Below are 24,450 nucleotides of genomic sequence, written 5' to 3'. Positions count from 1 at the left end.
GGACATGAAAAAAAGCTGGGGTAGCAATACTTACATCAGACAAAACAGATTTCACAGCAAAGACCATAAAAAGAGACAAAGAAGGTCATTTTGTAATACTTAAGGGAACAATCCATCAAGAAAATATAACCCTGGTAAACATATATGCACCGAATATAGGAGCACCCAAATATATAAGGAAAATATTAAAACACTACAAGAAGCATATCAACAGCAACACACCCACAGTAGGGGACTTTAAAACCACTTTATTTACAATGAACAGATCTTTTAAGCAAGTAAAGACCAAAAATATTGAAGCATTGAACAGCACACTAAATCAAATGGACTTAATTGATATACAGAACTTTTCACCCCAAAGAAGCAAAATATACATTCTTTTCAAACGCACATGGGACATTTTCAAAGATAGACCACATGAAAGGACACAGAACAAGACTCAACTAATTTGTGAAAATTGAAATTATATCAAGCATCTTCTAAGATCACAATGGCTTGAAACTAGAAACCAATCTCAAGGAAAAGAACTCAAAGACATTAAAACTCATGGAGAATGAATAACATGATATTAAATAATGAATGGGTTAACAATGACAACAAGGAAGAAATCAAGAAGTTTTTGGAAATTAATGATAATGAACACAAAACAGCCCAAAACCCGTGGAACCCAGCAAAAGCAGTCTGGAGAGGAAAGTTTAATGCAATACAAGCCAACCTAAAAAGGATAGAAAAATCTCAAATAAAATATCTTACCCTACAGCTACAATAACTAGAAGACAATAACAATCAAAGCCCAGTGTGAGCAGAAGAAAGGAAATCATCAAGATCAGAGCAGAATTAAATGACATAGAGACTAAAAAAACAATTCAAAAGATCAACAAAAGCAGGATCTTGTTCTTTGAAAAGATAAAGAAAATTGACAAGCCTTTAGTCAGGCTCATCAAGAATAAAAGAGAAAGGACCCAAATAAACAATATCAGAAATAAAGAGGAGAAATCATGACTGATATCACAGAAATACAAACGATTGTAAGAAAGTACTACAAACAACTGTATGGCAAGAAACTTGACAACCTAGATAAAATGGACAAATTTCTAGAAGTATATAATCGTCCAAAACTGAATCAAAAAGTAGAAAGCCTGAACAGACTGATAACAAACAGTGAAATTGAAACAGTAATCAAAAAACTCCCGGCACACAGAAGTCCTGGACCAGATGGCTTCACAGGAGAATTTTAAAAAACACTTAGGGAAGAATTAACTCCTACCCTCCTCAAACTATTCCAAAAAATCCCAAATTCTTTCTATGAAGCCAGTATTACCCTAATCCCAAAACCAGGTCAAGACACAACATGGAAAGAAAACTACAGGCCAATATCACTGATGAACATAGATGCTAAAATGCTCAACAAAATATTGGCAAACAGTATCCAGCAATACATCAAAAAGATCATGCACCACAATCAAGTGGGATTCATCCCAGGAATGCAAGGATGGTTTAATATTCGCAAATCAATAAATATAATATATCACCTAAACAAAAGGAAAGACAAAAATCACATGATCACATCAATAGATGCAGAAAAAGCATTTGATAAAGTACAACACCCATTTATGATGAAAACACTCAGCAAAATGGGAATAGAGGGAGCATACCTTAACATAATTAAAGCTATATATGAGAAGCCTGAAGCCAACATCATACTCAATGGACAAAAACTGAAAGCATCCCCCCTGAAATCAGGAACAAGACAAGGCTGTCCACTCTCTCCACTCTTATTCAACATAGTGTTGGAATTCTTAGCCACAGCGATCAGACAAGAAAAAGAAATAAAAGGCATCCAAATTGGGAAAAAAGAAGTAAAACTATCGTTATATGCAGATGACATAATAGTATACATAGAAAACTACATAGACTCCAGTAAAAGACTACTCGATATAATAAGTGAATTTGGCAAAATAGCAGGGTACAAAATAAATATACAGAAATCTAAGGCATTTCTGTACACCAACAATAAAATATCAGAGACAGACACAAAAAAGAAAATACCATTTACTATAGCAACAAGAAAAATAAAGTACCTAAGAATGAACTTAACCAAAGAGATAAAAGACCTGTACAATGAAAATTATGTAACAATGAAGAAAGAAATTAAGGAAGATACAAATAAATGGAAGAACATACCATGTTCATGGATGGGAAGAATCAAAATCATTAAAATGTCCATACTACCCAAAGCAATTTATAGATTCAATGCAATCCCTATTAAAATACCAATGACATATTTCAGAGAGCTAGAACAAATATTTCAAAAATCTATTTGGAACCAAAAAAGGCCCTGAATAACCAAAGCAACCTTGAGACAGAAGAAGACAGTGGGAAGAATCACAGTACCTGACATCAAACTATACTGCAAAGCCATTGTATTCTCTGATTTCTCTTCAGATCGTATAAATCTTTCACCTTTTACAAAGCCACTGTAATCAAAACAGCCCGGTACTGGCATAAGAACAGACATATAGATCAATGGAACAGAATAGAGAGCCCAGAAATAAACCCCAGTCTTTATGGTCAACTAATATTTGACAAAGGAGGAAGGAACATAAAATGGAGTGAGAAGAGCCTCTTCAACAATTAGTGCTGGGAGAACTGGACGGGGATGTGCAGAAAAATGAAACTAGACCGCCAACTTACACCACACACCAGAATAAACTCAAGATGGATCAAAGACTTAAATGTAAGCTGTGACACCATAAAAGTCCTAGAGGAAAACATAGGCAGGAAAATTTCAGATATCCCATATAGCAATATTTTCACTGATACCTCTCCTAAGGCAAGGGAAATAAAGGAAAGAATAAACAAATGAGACTACATCAAACTAAAGAGTTTCTGCTCAGCAAAAGAAAACATCAGCAAGATCAAAAAGGAACTAACCATATGGGAAAACATATTTGTCAATGATACCTCAGACAAGGGATTGATCTCCAAAATATATAAAGAATTTACATGTCTCAACACCAAGAAGACAGACAGCCCAATTAAAAAATTGGCAAAGAAGGTGAACAAACACTTCTCCAAGGAGTATATACAGAGTCCATAGGCATATGAAAGAATGCTCAACATCATTAGCCATCAGAGATATGCAAATAAAAACCACAATGAGATACCACGTTACACCAGTCAGAATGGCCATTAACAACAAATCAACAAACAAGTGCTGGCAAGGGTGCGGAGAAAAGGGAACCTTAGTGCACTGTTGGTGGGAATGCAGACTGGTGCAGCCACTATAGAAAACAGTATAAAATTTCCTCAAAAAACTAAAATTGGAATTGCCTTTTGGACCAGTGATTCCACTGCTAGTATTATACCTGAAGAATCCTGAAACCCCAATTCAAAAGAACTTATACACCCCTATGTTCATAGCAGCACTGTTTACAATAGCTAAGTGTAGCAAACAGCCTAAGTGCCCATCTGTAGATGAGTGGATTAAAAAACTGTAGTACATTTACACAATAGAGTACTACACAGCAGAAAGAAAGAAGGAACTCACTCCTGCCATTTGCGACACCATGGATGGACCTATAGAGAATTATGATTAGCGAAATTAGCCAGGCAATGAAAGAAAAATACCATATGATATCACCTGATACAGGAGACTAATGGACAACACAAACAAATGAACAAAATTGAACAAGGAACAGAATAACAGTTATCAGGGGAGAGGGGGAGGGGGAGAAGTGGGGTAAGTAGGGAAAGGGTTTAGTAAAGGAACTAGTATAAATAACCCATTGACATGGACAATGGTGTGGGAAATGACTATGGGAGAAGGGGTCAGCTGAGTAGGGGAAGAGCAATGCCAAAAAGCTGGGACAACTGTAATGGAAAAACAATAAAATTTAAATTTAAAAAAAATTAAATAAATACATAAAACAGAAGCACAATTAGGTAGTTACAGAATAGCCATGTGGATGTTAAGTAAAGTATAGGAAATGGAGTAGCCAAAGAACTTATACGCATGACTCATGGACATGAACAATGGTGTAGTGATGGCCCGTCAGGTGGGGATGCTGGGTGGAGGAAGGCACAGGGGGATAAATTGGGACCACTTTAATAGCATAATCAGAAAATAATTTTAAAAAATAAATTTATGGAATGGGTATAATAATCTCAATACCTATGTCATAAGACCATTTCAAGGCAATATTCACCATGTAAAGCTTTTCTGAAAAATTCAAAGCACTCTTGAAAGGTGGTAGAGTATTCTCACTTAGTTTTAAAATGCCTTTCTAAAGGCTGGTAAGTTATTTTTTTACTGAATAAACACCTGGGTTAAAACTAGTATGCTATTCAGTCTGACATTGTGATTAACTGAATAGAGATTTGTCTGGAGTTTACTTTTCACTTAAACATACATGTCAACTAGGCCATGAGGATATAAAAATGAATAACTCACAGACTCTGACTTCACAAAGATAACAGTGCCTCCTAGGGCTTGCCTGGGCTGGCTGTGGTTCCTCCATGATAAGTCCCAAGAAATCAAAGGCAGTTTATCTTCATGTAACTAAGGAAAATATCTCTACCCTGTTAGACTAAATCGAAGACTTACAGGCAGAAACTGGTCCCTCTTTCAAACTCTCAAAAATAATATAATCATTCTCTACTTCCTTTAATCATTAGTTAAAGGAACTTCAAGGAATACATAGCCCAATGAATAGTTGGTTGAAGCTCTTCTGCTTATTGAGCAAAAAAAAAAAAAATGTAAATGCTCTTTTCACACACGAAAGTGCAATAGCTATGGAGGGTGAGGGATTTCATGATTACATATATCATCTCTTAGAAAAATGTATAGGAGTAATCCTTTGATCTTCATTTTGATCCCAAAGGAATCACCATATGTAATGTATAAGAAGAATCATGAGCAACTGGAAGGAAATGAGCGGTATGAAGGCTATTGTGTAGACTTAGCCTATGAAATAGCCAAACATGTAAGGATCAAATACAAATTGTCTATTGTTGGCGATGGGAAATATGGTGCAAGGGATCCGGAGACTAAAATATGGAATGGCATGGTTGGGGAACTTGTCTATGGGGTAAGTGTTTTTCAACTCTATTTTAATTTACTTCTATGCTTTCCAATTAACAAAGACAGAGGATTTAATTTTCAAGTGCAATACTTATCCAATTGTATAGTTTTCATACGGTCTGTTAAAAAATGACTTTCTTTTCTACAATTGCATTATGTAAAAGGAGTTTATCAATAGCATCCTTTGGGAAACAGGATTATATTATTAAAAGAAAAGTATAATTGGGAAACTCTATTTGGCAACATTAAGCATAGCCTGCCCTCTATTGAAAATCTGTTCCTTCTGTGTTCCCTGTCTCATGCAGCAGAATCACCACCCACCTAGTTGCCTAAGCAACCTGATCATCTTTTCTCATTGCTTTTTTCATATCTATTCAGTCACTATATCCTATAAATTCTGCTGTTATGTCTCTCAAATCCAGACACACTCTTCATTCCCACCATCATCAACTTAGTTAAGGTTCAGTCATTTAACTGGTTTCCTTGCCTCTGGTCTTATCCTAGCAAATCAGATTTCTACATTATTATAATGTCCTTTAAAAATCAGGATAAAATTCAAATTCCTTAGCATAGTAAATAAGGCACTTCATTATCTGGCACCTACCTACCTCTCTAACTTCATCTTGTACCCTTTCCCCTTCACACTCAATGTTCCAGCTATAATGGAGCATGTGTTTTACCCTGAATGTGCCCAGCTCCTTTAGGGCATGCCTGGAAGTACGTTTGCCTGTCTTAGCCAGCTAACATCACCTACCAGTCCTCCAGAACTCAGAGGGGTCACCTCTTTCAGGAAGCCTTCCCTAATCCCATTTACCCACCTGCAGTCTGGTTAGGTGCCCCTGGTTTTTGCTTCCCTGAAGCATCTTTTGCTTTCTTATAGTACTTTTGAACTTGTATAATAATGATATACTTACAGATTCAGCTGCCCCAAGTAGACTATGAACTCCTTGAGGACAGATATTGATTAATTTCAATATTTCAGAGCCTGGCACATAATGGAAGTTTGACAAATACTTGTTGAATAAATTAATGAATGAAAAGAATGGCTCTACCTAGAGCTTGCCCATGGGTTGAGTACAAAAGAATTATTATACTGATAATTAAGGGTTTTAAAAAGGGTACAGCACTATCTCCAGGGCTCCTCAGTGGCTTTGTTTTAAAACATTTTGGCCTCTGATTAGGATGTCAGATCTTGGGCTGCCTAGTGAGTCATATGGAGAGTAGAACTGGGCATAAGAATAGCCCACTGGGTGACCCAGTCACTAGAGAACTAACCCAAGTGCAGGTGGTGGCAGCAAAAGTTTAGTTCTAACAGGAAAGGATTATTTGCAATGACCAGCCCCTGTTTAGACAACAGGGGAAAACAGAGGAGTTTATAGGATGAATATAATGAGAAGCAGCAAACATCCAAGTTACTTATTGGACTAAAAGTTCAGGACGAAGACAAGTGCTTGAGATGGGAATCAACAAGAATATGGTGCAGCTATTGAATCATAAGATAGTACTGGGGTCACTAAATAAGTTTTTAGAACAGGTTCTTGGGAACAAGCACAATGGCATAAGCTCATTTCTAAAAATAAGGGCATGGAAAGGGAATTAAGGCTTAAAATGAGACTGGACCTCAAGTATAAAAACTAGGGTACTCTCCTCCATTCAGACAAGCAGCAAGGCAGTTTGAACTTTAGCCGCCAGCTATGGGGCTGTAGCCAATTATCTCCTGTCTTGGGTCAAGGTTAGTACTGGGAACTGGGGCAGGACTGAGTTGTATATGAGATTCAAGTGAACCCAGTTATAATAAAGAGAAGAACTTCAAATGCCAGAGAGAAGGGGTTGAGCAAAAGGCATATCACCTGTCATGCTTTCCAAGGATTCTGAGGAACTCTGAATGGTCTTGACACAACTCTAGCCTTTTATTTTACAACTTGGTGATCAAGTCTTCTTCTCTTTCTTGTCCCTCTTTTTCAAACACTCATGGTCCAAAAGGTTCTGTCTTGTTCACAGCTCTCCATTGCTCTTAGCACATTACCTGGTACATAGTATACACTCACTTTTTACTCTAGTGAATGAATGCCTGACATGCAATAATGCCCAGCCAATATTCATTAAATTGAGTTCATGCTATAATGTCATCCTTTTTGCTATTATTATTAATTACTAGCTGCCATTTGTTGTATATTTCCTGGTTGTCAGATACTATGCTCATTGCTTTACAGCTATTATGAAACTTAATCCTCACAACCATACTTCCAAGGGAGGTGCCATTATTAACATCATTCTACAGATGAGAAAATTGAAGCCTAGAGAGATGAAGTCTCATGTCAAGACCAATCAGTTTGTAGTGACCCAATGATTTGAACCCAGGTTTTTGATTATGAAGTCCACACTAACCATTGCCCAATACTGCCCAACTTCCAAAACATTGTTTCAGACACCTCCATCCTAAAAGACAGTTGAAATTTACTGCAAAAGCTCTTGGTGCATTAGCCATTCTGAGAAGAGTGGTTGGCCTCAGAAGCATGGCAAGGAATTTAGGATATCAGTTTCTATTGGGCCAGAGTAGAACTGACATGAGCTCTACCAGCCCATCATGACTCAATAGCCAGAGCTCTCTAGTCTCTCAAAAGAAAACCTGCCACACTCTGTAAATAGCTCACTGCCCTCCTGGAATTGAGCAGAACATTAGTCACAGTGATGTACAGCAAGGCAGATTTCCTTTCACTGTTCAAACAAAGACCAGTTTTCTCCTGGGTTTTGGTCTCTCTGCTGGGATGTCCTCTGTACTGAGCCCACAATCTCCACATTCTCTTCCTCTTTCCAATTTGTGTTTGTGTGAGTGAGGGAGCCTGAGAATTAGAGAGTTCCTTATTTGTTTAGTACTTTAGAAGCCATCTCTCTACTGCTGAATCGATTAAATTTCTCTTAGAGAAATCTTCCTAATCTTTTTCCTCCAATTCTTTCTACTGAAAGACAAAAGTAATAGCCAGGGAAGGCTCTTATGGGAATGTCTTCTCTCCCATGACCTAGGACAAGTTTCCAGTGCTTTCTGGGATTATAATACAAGATGATTACAGGGAACTGAGAGCAAACTAACCCATTTGAGTGGACTATCAAATTTTATTTTCCTCTAAAACATGTGGCTATAACAACTGGATATATTTGTCATGTTTGGGATGAGAGCTCTTTGTTAGGGAGGCTGATGATCTCATAAGCTAAATGTGTCTCCATCTTCATTTAGAAATTTTACTCTTTTAGCATTAGGAAATTTTTAACCTCTATTATTGGTAGAAATGCAGAAAAGTGAAAACACAGGCATTCTTTTCTGGCAGGCCTGTCCTCTTCTGTGGTTTGAAAGCAACTTAAGAAAAAGAAGGGTAGAAAATTCCCAGTGATTTCCCTAAGTGCTTAATGAGCAAAAGGATGGAGAACATGGAAGTATTTCTTGCAATGAACATGAAAATTTCACAGATAGGCACTGCTTTATGTTTAGGGTATTTTCTATTATGCTTTTAGTATGTAACACAGATCAGAGTTTAAAAAAATGATATATGACAGAAGTTTTGCAAAGGAGATTTCAGTATCTGCCATAAGTCTCAAAAAAGAGTCAAAATGTATTAAATTTGTTAAAGAAGAAATAAACCAATCAGCCTCTTTTCAGATCATTTCTAAGTGGTCTTTCTTTCTCTAAAGAAAATCAATCAAGATTGATGTTGGGACACCTTGTATTGCTAAGAAGTCTATTTTTGAAACAAACCTCAGTAGTACACAATGTGCCTCATTATGCAAGCTTTCCAGAATATTATGGACTTGAAATTGTCCACCCGCTTTTAGCAGTTTTGATTTTGAGCTGTGTGTCTGTCCATTACCATGTGGTAATTGTCCCCAGCTCAAATTACTTGTTGATCACATGTTTTTATGGCTCCCAAAGAGCATGTGTTTTAAACATACATTTGAAAACATTTGTTGCTAGTAGGGCTCTTAGGTATCCTTTAGCCTACATTTTCATTCATTTTACCAATAAATATGAGGACTAGTCTGGAATGGACATTAGAATTGCCCATTGAGTAAACCAGGAAATCAAAGACTGATGTAGGACAGGAAAGACCAGAGGACTGACAGGGATTGTGATAAGGTCAAAAAATCACACAGCTTGGCAGAGCCTAGACTATAATTCAAGTTTCATGACTCTTGGGCCAGTGATATATCCACTGGTTCACAATAGCTCAGTTTACTAAGCTTGTCAGACTATGGGAAGATTAGTAATTTATCAGATATTGTATCCAATCCTGCCTTCAGGGGCTTACAATCTAGTTGGATTATAAGATTATCCATCCAAGATATTTATCCTGTTTGTCTATGGCTTCCAGGATAATTTTTTCCTTTTTTTAAAGTATATTTTATTGATTATGTTGTTACAATAGTTCCAATTTCTTTTCCCTTTGCTCCTCTCTTTCCAGTACACCTCTTCCCTCCAGAAATTCCACTCCCCTTAATTGATGTCCATGGGTCATGCAGATAAGTTATTTGGCTTCAACCTTTCCTATATTATTCTTTTTTTAAAATGTATTTTATTGATTATATTGTTACAATAGTTCCAATTCTCTCCCTTTTACTCCCCTCCACCAAGAATCTTCTTCCCTCAGCAATCCCCCCACAAGTCCATACCCATGGTTCGTAAAAAATAACTATCCCTCCCTCTCAGATATTAAGACCCTTTGTAATCTTGTAAAGGACAATGGGCGAAGGTCTCTGGCTCCTCTAGCTGCTTCAAGCTGGACATGGTCATCATCCTACCTACCCTTGGGTCCATAAATCCCTAATAATGGTAGGGGTGTGGAGGGGAGGGTGCCCTTCCCACATGGGGAAAGATCGTGCAGACTCCAGGTCAATTGGCTGTCTCCCGACAACAGCGTGCTTGGTTTAACAGGCTGGCATCATTGTTGTGTTCTGGGGCAACAGATTTTGGCGAAAAGGGTTAAAAGACATCATTCAATCCATAATGACTAGATGACAAAAGGCAGGGATTAATTTTTCAATGTTCCACATTAGGAGAAAAAAAAAAAAAGAAAAAAAGGGCTTCTTTGGAGGAAGGAAGGTGTGCTAGGCACATCTCCCCTGTCCAAAACCCTTTTGCCCATTATATTTAGTTTGGGCTGAGGGAAATAGTTTAGGTTTCCCCCTTCTCAGACCTCTGGGCCCTTTCTGTCCAAGCCATTAGGATAGAAAAGAGAAACCAGTTTTAAAGTGAAGCCCACAGACCACCCCATTCTTCACCAACCCAGCCATTTAGTTCAGCCAAACCATTGAGTCTCAGGAGGCAGCGCTGCATAGAGGATTAAGTGAGGCTTATGCGTACAGACAATCACTCAGGTAGTGCGGTCATAGGCTTATGCCCTTTGAAAACAGAAGACACATGTTAATTTACGTAATATAACCCACAAACAAGTCTCTAAATCTGTAAGACGGTCTAATTCAAAAGATATCCAGTTGCAAGGCACTTGACATTCTACTTGCCTGAAACTTGGATATCTTTGATGATATCACAGACATGGTTTAATTTTCAAGTGAAACCATATATTAAATGAGAAGAAACTTTTAAGACGGTTAGCTGCCCTACTTTATAGTCTCCTACTGATCATTGTGATTTTCCTTGAATAATGATTTTTCTCCCTAAGATTACCCTCCTTGTCTTTAAAGGGACTACATTAAGTCCATTTTTAATTTATCCTGTTCATTTGCATAAACACAAGAAGAGCAGCAAATGATCACTTATGATCTTTAGTTCTGCTTTGCTGGAACTTACCCAAGGAACATTTAGGGTGACACTCAGTCTGCTCTTCAGGGCACAGAAGTTGGGCCACATACCTGGCATTCATCCTTGCCTGTACACACCTGTCCTTTCCAAGTCTTTCTGGTTTTTAATTGTGCCTTAAGGTCCCTTCTAGCCATCTTTCAGGTAAACAACCTTCATTCCTTCCCTGGAAAGATTGTTGTGGACCTCACAACCAACCATGGTACCAGGCCTTTTATCTCGTGGGCTTTTATTACCTTCGAAAGTCATTCCCAGTTCCTCAGGGCTTTGTGGTAACAACCTGAGCCCAAGCATGTCTCCTTTAGGCTTGACATTCCAGTCAAAGACTTGGTCAAAAAAAAAAAAAAAAAAAAAAAAAAAAAGAACCTCTGTTGACAACTGGTCTTATTAGTTCTATGCAAAGGAACTTATGTCATTAATTACTTCTTTAGAATGCCAAACTCTGGAGGGATCAAATAGGGAGAAAAATATACAACGTGAAGGAAAATCTTTGTCCTAATATTCACTGAACTGGCATTTCCATTCTTCATATTTTCATTTTTTCCCCCACTAAAAAAATTTTTTTTTGTTTGTTTTTCCATTACAGTTGTCTCACTATGATGATGGCCATTCGGACTGGTGTGAGGTGGTATCTCATTGTGGATTTATTTGCATTTCTCTGATGCCTAGTAATGTTGAGCATACTTTCATATGTCTATGGGCCCTCTGTATGTCCTCTTTGGAGAAGTGTTTGTTCAGGTCCTTTGCCCATTTTTTAAATGGGTTGTCTGTCTTCTTGGTGTTGAGTCGTATGAGTTCTTTATATATTTTGGAGATCAATCCCTTGTCTGAGATGTCATTGGCGAATATATTTTCCCATATGGTTGGTTTCCTTTTCATCTTGCTGATGAAACCTTTTAGTTTGATGTAGTCCCATTTGTTTATTCTTTCCTTTATTTCCCTTGCCTTAGGAGATATATCAGTGAAAATGTTGCTACGTGGGATATCTGAAATTTTCCTGCCTATGTTTTCCTCTAGGATTTTTATGGTATCACGACTTATATTTAAGTCTTTGATCCATTTTGTGTTTACTCTGGTGTATGGTGTAAGTTGGAGGTCTAGTTTCATTTTTTTGCATATCCCTGTCCAGTTCTCCCAACACCATTTGTTGAAGAGGTTCTTTTCACTTCATTTGATGTTCTTTCCCCCTTTGTCAAATATTAGCTGACCATATAGACCTGAGTTTATTTCTGGGCTCTCTATTCTGTTCCATTGATCTATATGTCTGTTCTTATGCCAGTACCACACTGTTTTGATTACCGTGGCCTTGTAGTATACTTTGATATTGGGTATTGTGATTCCTCGTACTGTGTTCTTTCTCAAAATTGCTGTGGCTATTCGGGCTCTTTTTTGGTTCCATATAAACTTTTGAAGTAGTTTTTCTAGGTCTGTGAAATATGTTGCTGGTATTTTAATGGGGATTGCATTGAATCTATAAATTGCTTTGGATAGTATGGACATTTTAATGATGTTGATTCTTCCCATCCATGAGCATGGTATATGCTTCCATTTATTTGTATCTTCTTTAATTTCTTTCTTCAGTGTTATGTAGTTTTCTACGTACAGGTCTTCTAACTCCTTGGTTAAGTTTATTCCTAGGTACTTTGTTTTTCTTGTTGCTATGGTAAAAGGGATTTTTCTTTCAGTTTGTATCTCTGGGTTTTTATTGTTGGTGTATAAAAATGCCTTCGATTTCTTAATATTGACTTAGTATCCTGCTATTTTGCCAAATTCACTTATTAGGTTGAGTAGTTTTTTTGTGGAGTCTATAGGGTTTTCTATGTACACTATCATGTCATCTGCAAATAATGACAGTTTTACTTCCTCTTTTCCAATTTGGATGCCTTTTATTTCTCTTTCTTTTCTGACTGCTGTGGCTAGAACTTCCAAGACTATGTTGAATAGGAGTGGAGAGAGTGGACATCCTTGTCTTGTTCCTGATCTCAGGGGGAATACTCTCAGTTTTTGCCCATTGAGTATGATGTTGGCTTCAGGTTTCTCGTATATGGCCTTTATTATGTTGAGGTATGCTCCCGCTATTCCCATTTCGCTGAAAGTTTTTACCATAAGTGGGTGTTGTAATTTATCAAATGCTTTTTCTGCATCTATTGATATGATCATGTGGTTTTAGTCTTTCATTTTGTTTCTGTGGTGTATTACGTTTATTGATTTGTGAACATTAAACCATCCTTGCATCCCTGGGATGAATCCCACTTGATCGTGGTGTATGATCTTTCTAGTGTGTTGCTGGATCCGGTTTGCCAATATTTTGTTGAGGATTTTGGCATCTATGTTCATCAGCGATATTGGCCTGTAGTTTTCTTTCTTTGTGTCTTGACCTGGTTTTGGAATTAGGGTTATACTGGCTTCATAGAACGAGTTTGGGAGTCTTCCCTCTTCTTGTATCTTTTGGAATAGTCTGAGGAGGATAGGAGTTAGTTCTTTCCTAAATGTTTTGTACAATTAACCTGTGAAACCATCCGGTCCTGGGCTTTTGTGTGCTGGAGTTTTTTGATTACTGCTTCAATTTCACTAGCTGTTATTGGTCTCTTCAGGCTTTCTGCTTCTTCTTGATTCACTTTGGGAAGACTATATGTTTCCAGGAATTTGTCCATTTCCTCTAGGTTATCAAATTTCTTGCCATAGAGTTCTTCCTAATAATTTCATACAATCCTTTGTATTTCTGTGGTATCAGTTGTGATTTCTCCTATTTTGATTCTGATTTTATTTATTTGGGTCCCCTCTCTTTTTTTCTTGATGAGCCTGGTTAAAGGCTTGTCAATTTTATTTATCTTTTGAAAAAACCAGCTTCTACTTATGTTGATTTTTTGTTTTTTTTTTTTTTAATAGGTCATTCACTCTTTATTGATTATATTGTTACAACAGTTCCAATTTTCTCCCCCTTGTTCCCCTCCACCCAGCACCCCCCCGCCCCCAGCAATCCCCGCCAAGTCCATACCCCTGGTTCGTAAAAATTAACTATCCCCCCCCTCTCAAATATTAGGACCCTTTGTAATCTTGTAAAGGACAATGGGCGAAGGTCTCAAGCTCCTCTAGCTGCTTCAAGCTGGACATGGTCGTCGTCCTACCTACCCTTGGGTCCAGAAAACCCTAATAAGAGTGGGGGTGTGGAGGGGAGGGTGGCCTTCCCACATGGGGAAAGATCGTGCAGACTCCAGGTCAGTTGGCTGTCTCCGGTCAACGGCGTGCTTGGTTTAACAGGCTGGTGTCCTTGTTGTGTTCTGGGGGCAACAGATTTGGCGAAAAGGGTTAAAAGACATCATTCAATCCATAACTACTAGATGACAAAAGGCAGGGATTAATTTTTCAATGTTCCATATTAGGGGAAAAAAAAAAAAAAGAAAAAAGCTTCTTTGTAAGAAGGTGTGCTAGGCACATCTCGCCTGTCCAAAACCCTTTTGCCCATTATACTTAGTTTGGGCTGAGGTAAATAGTTTAGGTTTTTCCCCCTCTCAGACCTCTGGGCCTTTTCTGTCCAAGCCATTAGGATAGAAAAGAGAAACCCGTTTTAAAGTGAAGCCCACAGACCACCCCATTCTTCCCCAACCCAGCCATTTAGTTCAGCCAAACCGTTGAGTCTCAGGAGGCAGCGCTGCAGAGAGGATTAAGTGAGGCTTATGCGTACAGATAATCACTCAGGTAATACGATCATTGGCTTATGTCCTTTGAAAACAAAAAAAAACGTGTTAATTTATGTAACATAACCCGCAAACAAGTCTCTAAATCTGGAGAAGAAACTTTTAAGACGGTTAGTTGCCCTGTTTTATACTCTACTACTGATCATTGTGATTTTCCTTGAATAATAATTTTTCTCCCTAAGGTTACCCTCCTTGTCTTTAAAGGGACTACATTAAGTCCATTTTTAATTTATCCTGTTCGTTTGCATAAACATAACAAGAGCAGCAAATGATCACTTATGATCTTTAGTTCTGCTTTGCTGGAACTTACCCAAGGAATATTTGGGGTGACCTTCAGTCTGTTCTTCAGGGCACAGAAGCTGTGCCACATATCTGGCATTCATCCTTGCCTGTACACACCTGTTTTTTCCAAGTCTTTCTGGTCTTTCCTTGTGCCTTAAGGTCCCTTCTAGCCATCTCTCAGGAAAACAACCTTCGTTCCTTCCCTGGAAAGATTGCTGTGGACCGCACAACCAACCATGGTACCAGGCCTTTTATCTCATGGGCTTTTATTACCTTTGAAAGTCATTCCCAGTTCCTCAGGGCTTTTTGGTAACAACCTGAGCCCAAACATGTCTCCTTTAGGCTTGACATTCCAGTCAAAGACTTGGTCAAAAAAAAAAAAAAAAAAAAAAAAAGAACCTCTGTTGACAACTGGTGGTCTTATTAGTTCTATGCAAAGGAACTTATGTCATTACTTACTTGTTTAGAATGCCAAATTCTGGAGGGATCAAATAGGGAGAAAAATATACAACGTGAAGGAAAATCTTTGTCCTAATATTCACTGAACTGCGATTTCCATTCTTCATATTTTCATTTTTCCCCCACTAAAAAATTTTTGTTTGTTTTTCCATTACAGTTGTCTCACTTTCTTAGCCCTCTTGTTTCCCTGCACTCTGTCCCTTCCCTCCCCCACATTTAGTCCCCACTCAGTTGCACCTGTCTGTGGGTCATTCATATATATATATTTTTTTTAACTTGACCCATCCCCTTACACCTTTCTTTTCCTCCCCCCAGCCCCCCTTGTTACTGTTAGTCTACTTCTTGTTTACATACCTCTAGTTCAATTTTGCTCATTTGTTTGTGTTGTTCATTAGTTTCCTGTAATAGGTGACAGCATAAGGTATTTTTCTTTTGTTGCCTGGCTTATATCACTAAGCATAATTTTCTCTAGTTCCATCCATGTTGTTGCAAATGGCAGGAGTTCCTGCTTTCTTTCTGCTACATAGAATTCCATTGTGTAAATGTACCACAGTTTTTTGATCCACTCATCTACAGATGGGCATTTAGGTTGTTTCCAGCACTTGGCTATTGTAAATAGTGCTGCTATGAACATTGAGGTGCATAGGTTCTTTTGAATTGGTGTTTCGGGATTTTTTGGATATAATCCTAGCAATGGAATTGCTGGTTCAAAAGGCAGTTCCATTTTTAGTTTTTTAAGGAAATTCCAAACTGTTTTCCACAGTGGCTGCACCAATCTGCATTCCCACCAGCAATGCACCAGGGTTCCCGTTTCTCCGCATCCTCTCCAGCACAAGTTGTTTGTTGATTTGTTGATGATTGCTATTTTGACTGGTGTGAGGTGGTATCTCATTGTGGTTTTAATTTGCATCTCTCTGATGGCTAGTGATGTTGAGCATACTTTCATATGTCTATGGGCCCTCTGTATGTCTTCTTTGGAGAAGTGTTTGTTCAGGTCCTTTGCCCATTTTTTAATTGGGTTGTCTGTCTTCTTGGTGTTGAGTCGTATGAGTTCTTTATATATTTTGGAGATCAATCCCTTGTCTGAGATGTCATTGGCGAATATATTTTCCCATATGGTTGGTTTCCTTTGCATCTTGCTGATGTTTTCTTTAACTGAGCAGAAACTTTTTAGTTTGATGTAGTCCCATTTGTTTATTCTTTCCTTTATTTCCCTTGCCTTAGGAGATATATCAGTGAAAATGTTGCTACGTGGGATATCTGAAATTTTCCTGCCTATTTTTTCCTCTAGGACTTTTATGGTGTCACGGCTTACATTTAAGTCTTTGATCCATTTTGAGTTTATTCTGGTGTATGGTGTGAGTTGGTGGTCTAGTTTCATTTTTTTGCATGTCCCTGTCCAGTTCTCCCAACACCATTTGTTGAAGAGGCTCTTTTCACTCCATTTGATGTTCTTTCCCCCTTTGTCAAATATTAGTTGACCATATGAACCTGGGCTTATTTCTGGGCTCTCTATTCTGTTCCATTGATCTATATGTCTGTTTTTATGCCAGTACCAGACTGTTTTGATTACCGTGGCCTTGTAGTATAGTTTGATATCGGGTATTGTGATTCCTCCTACTGTGTTCTGCCTCAAAATTGCTGTGGCTATTCGGGCTCTTTTTTGGTTCCATATAAATTTTTGAAGTATTTGTTCTAGGTCTTTGAAATATGTTGCTGGTATTTTAATAGGGATTGCATTGAATCTATAAATTGCTTTGGGTAGTATGGACATTTTAATGATGTTGATTCTTCCCATCCATGAGCATGGTATACGCTTCCATTTATTTGTGTCTTCTTTAATTTCTTTCTTCAGTGTTATGTAGTTTTCTGTGTACAGGTCTTTTACCTCTTTGGTTATGTTTATTCCTAGGTATTTTATTTTTCTTGTTGCTATGGTAAATGGGATTTTTCTTTCAGTTTCTATCTCTGAGTTTTTATTGTTGGTGTATAAAAATGCCTTCGATTTCTTAATATTGACTTTGTATCCTGCTATTTTGCCGAATTCACTTATTAGATTGAGTAGTTTTTTTGTGGAGTCTAAAGGATTTTCTATGTACACTATCATGTCATCTGAAAATTATGACAGTTTTACTACCTCTTTTCCAATTTGGATGCCTTTTATTTCTCTTTCTTGTCTGATTGCGGTGGCTAGAACTTCCAAGACTATGTTGAATAGGAGTGGAGAGAGCGGACATCCTTGTCTTGTTCCTGATCTCAGGGGGAATGCTCTCAGTTTTTGCCCATTGAGTATGATGTTGGCTTCAGGTTTCTCATATATGGCCTTTATTATGTTGAGGTATGCTCCCTCTATTCCCATTTCGCTGAAAGTTTTTACCATAAGTGGGTGTTGTAATTTATCAAATGCTTTTTCTGCATCTATTGATATGATCATGTGGTTTTAGTCTTTCATTTTGTTTATGTGGTGTATCACGTTTATTGATTTGCGAATATTAAAGCATCCTTGCATACCTGGAATGAAACTCACTTGATTGTGGTGCATGATCTTTTTGATGTATTGCTGGATCCTGTTTGCCAAAATTTTGTTGAGGATTTTAGCATCTATCTTCATCAGTGATACTGGCCTGTAGTTTTCTTTCCATGTTGTGTTTGACCTGGTTTTTGAATTAGAGTAATACTGGCTTCATAGAAAGAGTTTGGGATTTTTCCCTCTCCTTGGATTTTTTGGAATAGTTTGAGGAGGGTTGGAGTTAGTTCTTCCTTAAATGTTTGGTAAAATTCGCCTGTGAAGCCATCCAGTCCAGGGCTTTTGTGTGCCAGGAAGTTTTTGATTACTGCTTAAATTTCCTTCTTTGTTATTTGTCTATTGAGACTTTCTACTTCTTTTTGATTCAGTTTTGGAATGTTATATGTTTCTAGAAATGTGTCCATTTCTTCTAGGTTGTCAAATTTCTTGCCATACAGTTGTTTGTGGTAATTTCTTACAATTATTTCTATTTCTGTGGTATCAGTCGTGATTTCGCCTTTTTTATTTCTGATATTGTTTTTTTTGGTCTTCTCTCTTTTTTTCTTGATGAGCCTAGCTAAAGACTTGTCGATTTTGTTTAATTTTTTGAAGAACCAGCTCCTAATTTTGTTGATCTTTTGAATTGTTCGTTTGGTCCCTATGTCATTTAATTCTGCTCTGATCTTGATGATTTCCTTTCTTCTTCTTCCCCTAGGCTTTTTTTGTTGTTGTTGTTCTAGTTCTTGTAGCTTTAGGGTTAGACTTTCTATTTGAGATTCTTCTATCCTTTTCAGATATGCCTGTATTGCTATGAACTTCCCTCTTAGGACTACTTTTGCTGTGTCCAATAGGTTTTGGGTTGTTGTGTGTTCATTATCATTAGTTTCCAGAAATTTCTTGATTTCTTATTTGATGACATTGTTAACCCATTCATTATTTAATAGCATGTTATTCATCTTCAATGAGTTTGGATGTCTTTTTTTTTTTTTCTCTGAGGTTGATTTCTAGTTTCAAGGCATTGTGGTCTGAAAAGATGCTTGATATAATTTCGATTTTCTCGAATTTGTTGAGGCTTGTTTTGTGTCCTATCATGTGGTCTATTTTTGAAAATGTCCCATGTGCATTTGAAAAGAATGTATATTTTGCTTCTTTGTGGTGAAAACTTCTATATATATCAGTTAAGTCCATGTGGTTTAGTGTGTTGTTCAATCCCTGTATATCCTCGGAGTTTCTTTGCTTTGAAGATCTGTCTGTTATTTATAATAGAGTGTTAAAATCCCCCACTATGAGTGTGTTGCTGTTAATATTCTTCTTGTGGTCCTCTAGTATTTTCTTTATGTATTTGGGTGCTCCAATATTGGTTGCATATATGTTTATCAGTGTTATATCTTCTTGATGGATTGTTCCTTTAAGTATTTTGAAATATCCTTCTTTGTCTCTTTTTCTTGCCCTTGCTTTGAAATCCATTTTGTCTAATATGAGTACTGCTACCCCAGCTTTTTTTTTTTTATGTCCGATTGCTTAAAATACTTTTTGATATACCTTTACTTTCAGTCTGTGTAAATCTTTTGTTTTGAGGTGTGTTTCTTGTAGACAGCAAATATGTGGGTCATGTTTTCTTATCCATTCCAATACCCTATGTCTTTTAATTGGAGCATTTAATCCATTTACATTTAAGGTTATTATTGACATGTGTTTATTCATTTCCCTTTGTACCTGTGTTCCTCTCCTCTTTTTTTCTTCTTTTTCTTAAACATTCTCTTTACCAGCTCTTGCAATGTTGGTTTGGTGGAGATGTATTCTTTTAGTCTTCCTTTGTCTTGGAAACTCCTTATTTCACCTTTCATTTTGAATGAGAGCCTTTCTGGGTAGCGTATTCTTGGTTGTAGGACTTTGTTTTTCATTGCTTGAAATATTTTTGACCATTCCCTTCTGGCTTGTGGTGTTTCTGTTAAGAAATCAGTTGATAGTCTTATCGCAACTCCCTTTTATGTTATTTGCTGTTTTCCTCTTTCTGCTTTTAAGATTCTCTTTTTGTCTTTGAATGTTGCCATTTTAATTATGATGTGCCTTGGAGTGGGTTTTGGGGGGTTCTTTCTCATTGGGGATCTCTGTACTTCTTGAACTTGCATAACTTTTTCTCTCATCAGGTTCGGAAAATTTTCAGTCAATTCTTCTCTTATCAGCTTTTTTATTCCATGCTCCTCTTCTTCTCCCTCTTTTATTCGATGATCCTGATATTGTTACTTCTCATGCTGTCCTGTAATTCCCTTACATCCTGTTCATATTTTCACTATCTTTTTTCATTTTGCTGTATTGTCTGGGAATTTTTCTTTCCATTATCTTCTACCTCACTAATCCGATCTTCTGCTTCGTTTAGTCTGCTTTTGACTGATTCTACTGTGTTTTTCAGTTCAGAGATTGTGTTCTTCATTTCTTCCTGGTTCTATAATAGTTTTTATGTTCTTTTTTATGCTAGTGTAGTTCTCCATAAGTTCCCTGTAATTTTCTTGGAGCTTCTGGTAACTTCCTTGGAGGTTTTCGTAGTTGTTTGAGGTTGTCGAGTATATTGAGCTTCTTCACCATCATTGTTTTGAATTCTATATCTGACATTTGGGCTATGTCTATTCCATCTACCTCTCTTTCTGGCGATTCCTCTTTTTTTCTCATTAGAGGTTGTTTCTGCATCTCTCCATGTTGGATTCTTCTTGTTTGTTTTTGTTTTTTGGGTTTGTCTGCTTTGACTTCCCACCTTTGAGGGATGAGATTCTTTATAGGAAACCTGGGGGTTTCAGTAGTGCAGTCTCATTGATCTCCTGAGCCTGACGTTCTTGGGATACCCTTTATGTCATTTGTTTATGCTGTCTGTTTATATTTCAGATGCTCTTTGGTGGGACCTTCCCTCTGGCTAGTTGATTGAGAGTCACTCGGTCCACTTTGTCTTGCATTCTTTTGTGGAGATACTGTTAAAAACATAAACACATAGCCCAGGCAGGAAACCCACACCCTCTAAAATAACCCCGGCCCTCTATCCCACTATCATCAGCCAATGAGCCTGTAATAATATAAATGTAGAGGAGATAGGGCTCTTATACTATAGGAAGAGTAGGTAAGAGTTGTTTTTAAAGAGGAAAAATATGATTTTTGAAAGAGGGTATGATAGATTAATAATAGTAGCAAGTAGTGTCGAGAATATGCAAGACAGTAAGTAATATTTACACTGTATGTTAATAATAATAAAAGAAAAAGAGGAAAAATGCAGAATATAGTAAGAAAGTGGAATTGTATAGTATTATATTTATGTAGTAGTTATATGTTATATATTTAGTGTGAACGGGAGGCTAAACAAAACAGACAAACAAATAAAAATTAAAGAGGAAGGATGAGGAAAGATGGTATGAAACAAATTAGAGATAGTTTTTTAAAAAATTTTAAAAAATAAAAGTTAAAATTAAATTAAAATTAAAGATAAGGAATTTAAAGAATTAGAATAAAATACCAATAAAAAAACAAATAGAAAAAAAAGTTTTTTTTAAATTGTAAGTTTTTCCTCAGTTCAGCCTTTGTGTGCTCTCTTCTTTTTCTGGATCCACAGTTGGTCTATAGAAGCGGATCAGAGTTTCCTGATCCTCGTAACAGCGGTGTGTGCCTGCGTGCGGTGTTGTTCACACGCCTGGATAACCCCCGTGCGCCCACAGTAGCCGGCACATTTGTTTGCTGCCTGTTGGAGTGGGCTGGGGTGCTTGTGCGCGTGCACGTGTGCATTCACAGTAGCCTGCGCACTAGCCTCAGGCCTGCCAAGCTAGGCCCCAGGAGTCGGTCTCTTGCCCCTTGGGGCAGGGCCCCAGCCACCTTGTTCATGGTGGAAGTGGCCATCTGTGAGTCGCCGCTGCACGCTGTTCCCATGCCACCGTCGCCCGCCATTCCTGCACCCGCCTGGGCAGGCATGAGTAGAGCTTGCACAAGTGGGCTGTGCACCAGCCTTGTGCCTATTGGGATGAGCCAGGGCTGTCTGCACACGGTCTTCTGCGTGCCCAGCGGGCCGACACTGTGCCTGCTGGCATGCTGATCTTATGCCTGTTAAGGTGGGCCTGATGGGCACTGGGATGCGCTGCCAGTGACCTGGCTGCACTCCTGAGCCAGTGGATGAGGGCACTTCCCTGTGCGTGCCCACATGACCCCAGGGGAGGGTTAGGGGGTGGGTGAGTGCATTTCTGCGCCTGCGCTCCTCAAGAATGTTCTATCACCCCCAACTTTTCCTCCCCTCTTCGTAGCACACAAGAGAAAAATATAAAGAAATAACATGTTCTTACATACACAGCAGTATGCTTTTTCTTGTCTCTCAGCGCCAGATGCCACCCGGCCCACTCCTGGCTCTGCCGGTGGGCAAAGATCCGCTTTCCTCCTGATTCCTCTCTGGGGAAGACTGGTCGCTAAAAAGTCTTTGTGTACTTCCAGCTGCAGCTTGGGAAGCCAACCCAGTCAGAAATCCCGTCTTGTCCCTTTTTTCTTCGCTATCCTCACCAAACAGTTCATTCCCAGATGGTCTTCTCTGATGCAGCAGAGCCAGGGCTCAACTCCTGCCAATGTGAAGGCACTCACTGAGATGTTCTGTCTGTAATCATTCCAAACTGCAGATGGGTCTCGGGAGCCAGGAAGCACAGCCTCCTCTCACTCCTCTGCCATCTTCAAACTGTTTTTATTTTTTACATTCAGTTGTTGATAGTTGTAAGTTTGTTGTCATTTTAATGTTCATAGTTTTGATCTTCTTTTTCTTATATAAGTCCCTCTGACATTTCAAATAATAATGGCTTGGTGATGATGAACTCCTTTAGCCTTACCTTGTCTGGGAAGCTTTTATCTGCCCTTCAATTCTAAATGCTTGCTCTGGTGGACAGTAATCTTGGTTGTAGGTCCTTGCTTTTCATTACATTGAATGCTTCTTGCCAGTCCCTTCTTGCCTACAGTTTCTTTTGAGAAATCAGCTGATAGTCTTATATTCACCCCTTTGTAGGTAACTCCCTGCTTTTCTCTTGCTGCTTTTAAGATTCTCTCTTTTATCTTTAACCTTTAACATTTTAATTATGATGTGTCTTGGTGTGGTCCTCTTTGTGTCTAGCTTCTTTGGGACTGTCTGTGCTTCCTGGACTTCTTTGTCTATTTCCTTCAACAAATTTGGGAAGTTTTCCTTCAGTATTTTTTTATAGAAGCTTTCAATTTCTTGTTCTTCCTCTTCTCCTTTTGGCACCACTATAATTCAGATGTTGGCATGTTTAAAGTTGTTGGAGAAGTTCCTAAGCCTCTTCTCATTTTTTTTTAATTCTTGTTTCCTCATTTTGTACTAGTTGACTTTTTTCTTTCTTATGTTCCAAATCATTGATATGAACCTCAGTTTTCTTCTCTTCACCATTGGTTTTATGTGGATTTTCCTTTGTTTCATTTAGCATAGCCTTCACATATTCCCTTATGCGTTTGCCACACTTAAGCATATTTGTTAAGCCTATGAGCATCTTTATCACAAGTGTTTTAAATTCTGCATATGTTAGGTTGGCTATCTCCTCATCACTTAGTTGTCCCACTGGAATCTTGATCCATTCCCTCTTTTGGGCCAAACTTCTCTGTCTCCTCATCTTGACAGGATTCTGTGCTTTTTCTTCTGTGTCTTAGGTAGAGCTGTCACACCTGTTAGTTGTAAGGGGCGGAGCCTTAGGTATTCATCAGTATAGGGCGACCCGTTTCACCACGTTGTGGCACTGTGTGTAGGTGAAGAAAGTTCTGAGAGGGAACAATGCCACTTGCTCAGCACTCGCCCCTATTCCAGGCACTTCTCCCACTTCCGTATGTGCCTGGTGCCTCTCTGGATGTTTTCCTGGCCATTGTTCCCAGAGTGGGTGGGTCTGTGGAAGTTCTAGGACCATGAGGGCCCTTTAAGCAAGCGAACTCTGCTGAGATACTGGTAGTTTTTTCCTCTACCTCAACCCCTACTTGTTTGCACAGTCAGAAGCAATGAGGCTTTATTGTCCCCAGTGCTAGAACCATGAGCTGTGGGGTCTGGTCTGGTGTTTGGAGTGCTCTCCAGGTGTCCCTCCTGACTTTTTAAAAGGTGTGACTACACTTTCCCCTGGCCTGCCACTGCCACTGCTGCCACCACCACCACACCATGTCCTCTCCTCCCCAGCTCCATCCCTCCTACCTGTCTGGATGGGTATTTGCTCTTTATATCTTTGTTTGTTGGACTTCCATGCAACTCTATTTCCTGGAAGTTCTGGTTGTCTCTAGTTTTGAAATAGTTGTATTCCTTCTTAGTTGTGGAGGGAGATGTAGCATGTCTGCCTAGACCTCCATCTTGGCCAGAAGTCCCAAGATGAGTATCTTTTTTTAAAGTATATTTTATTGATTCTATTGTTACAGTAGTTCCAATATTTTCCCCTTTGCTCCCCTCTGCCCAGTACCCACCCTCCCCCAGCAATCCCACCCCACCAGCTCATGTCCATGGGTCATGCATAAAAGCTCTCCAGTTTCATTCTTTCCCATATTACTCTTTTTTAATGATTAATTAATTCATTAATTTTTATAGGTATATTTTATTGATTATATTCTTATAACAGTTCCA

At 38.4% G+C, this 24,450-nt stretch overlaps 1 protein-coding gene across 2 annotated transcripts in view; it reads left to right on the top strand.

Moving 5' to 3' along the window:
- Nucleotides 1-24,450, top strand: part of GRIA3 (glutamate ionotropic receptor AMPA type subunit 3) — a 520,351-nt gene that overhangs the window by 374,077 nt on the left and 121,824 nt on the right. For both annotated transcript variants that reach the window (XM_090265357.1, XM_090265359.1), the window contains exon 10: nt 4,884-5,090. In XM_090265357.1, coding sequence (XP_090121483.1) covers nt 4,884-5,090 — 207 coding nt within the window. The remainder of the gene's footprint in view (nt 1-4,883; nt 5,091-24,450) is intronic.

This window comes from Furipterus horrens, unplaced genomic scaffold (genome assembly GCF_987537825.1).
Source record: "Furipterus horrens unplaced genomic scaffold, mFurHor1.1.pri manual_scaffold_17, whole genome shotgun sequence".
In the NCBI taxonomy this organism is placed as follows: Eukaryota; Metazoa; Chordata; class Mammalia; order Chiroptera; family Furipteridae; genus Furipterus; species Furipterus horrens.
The sequence above is the reverse complement of the archived record's forward strand: the minus strand, read 5'-3'. Positions and strand labels throughout refer to the sequence as shown.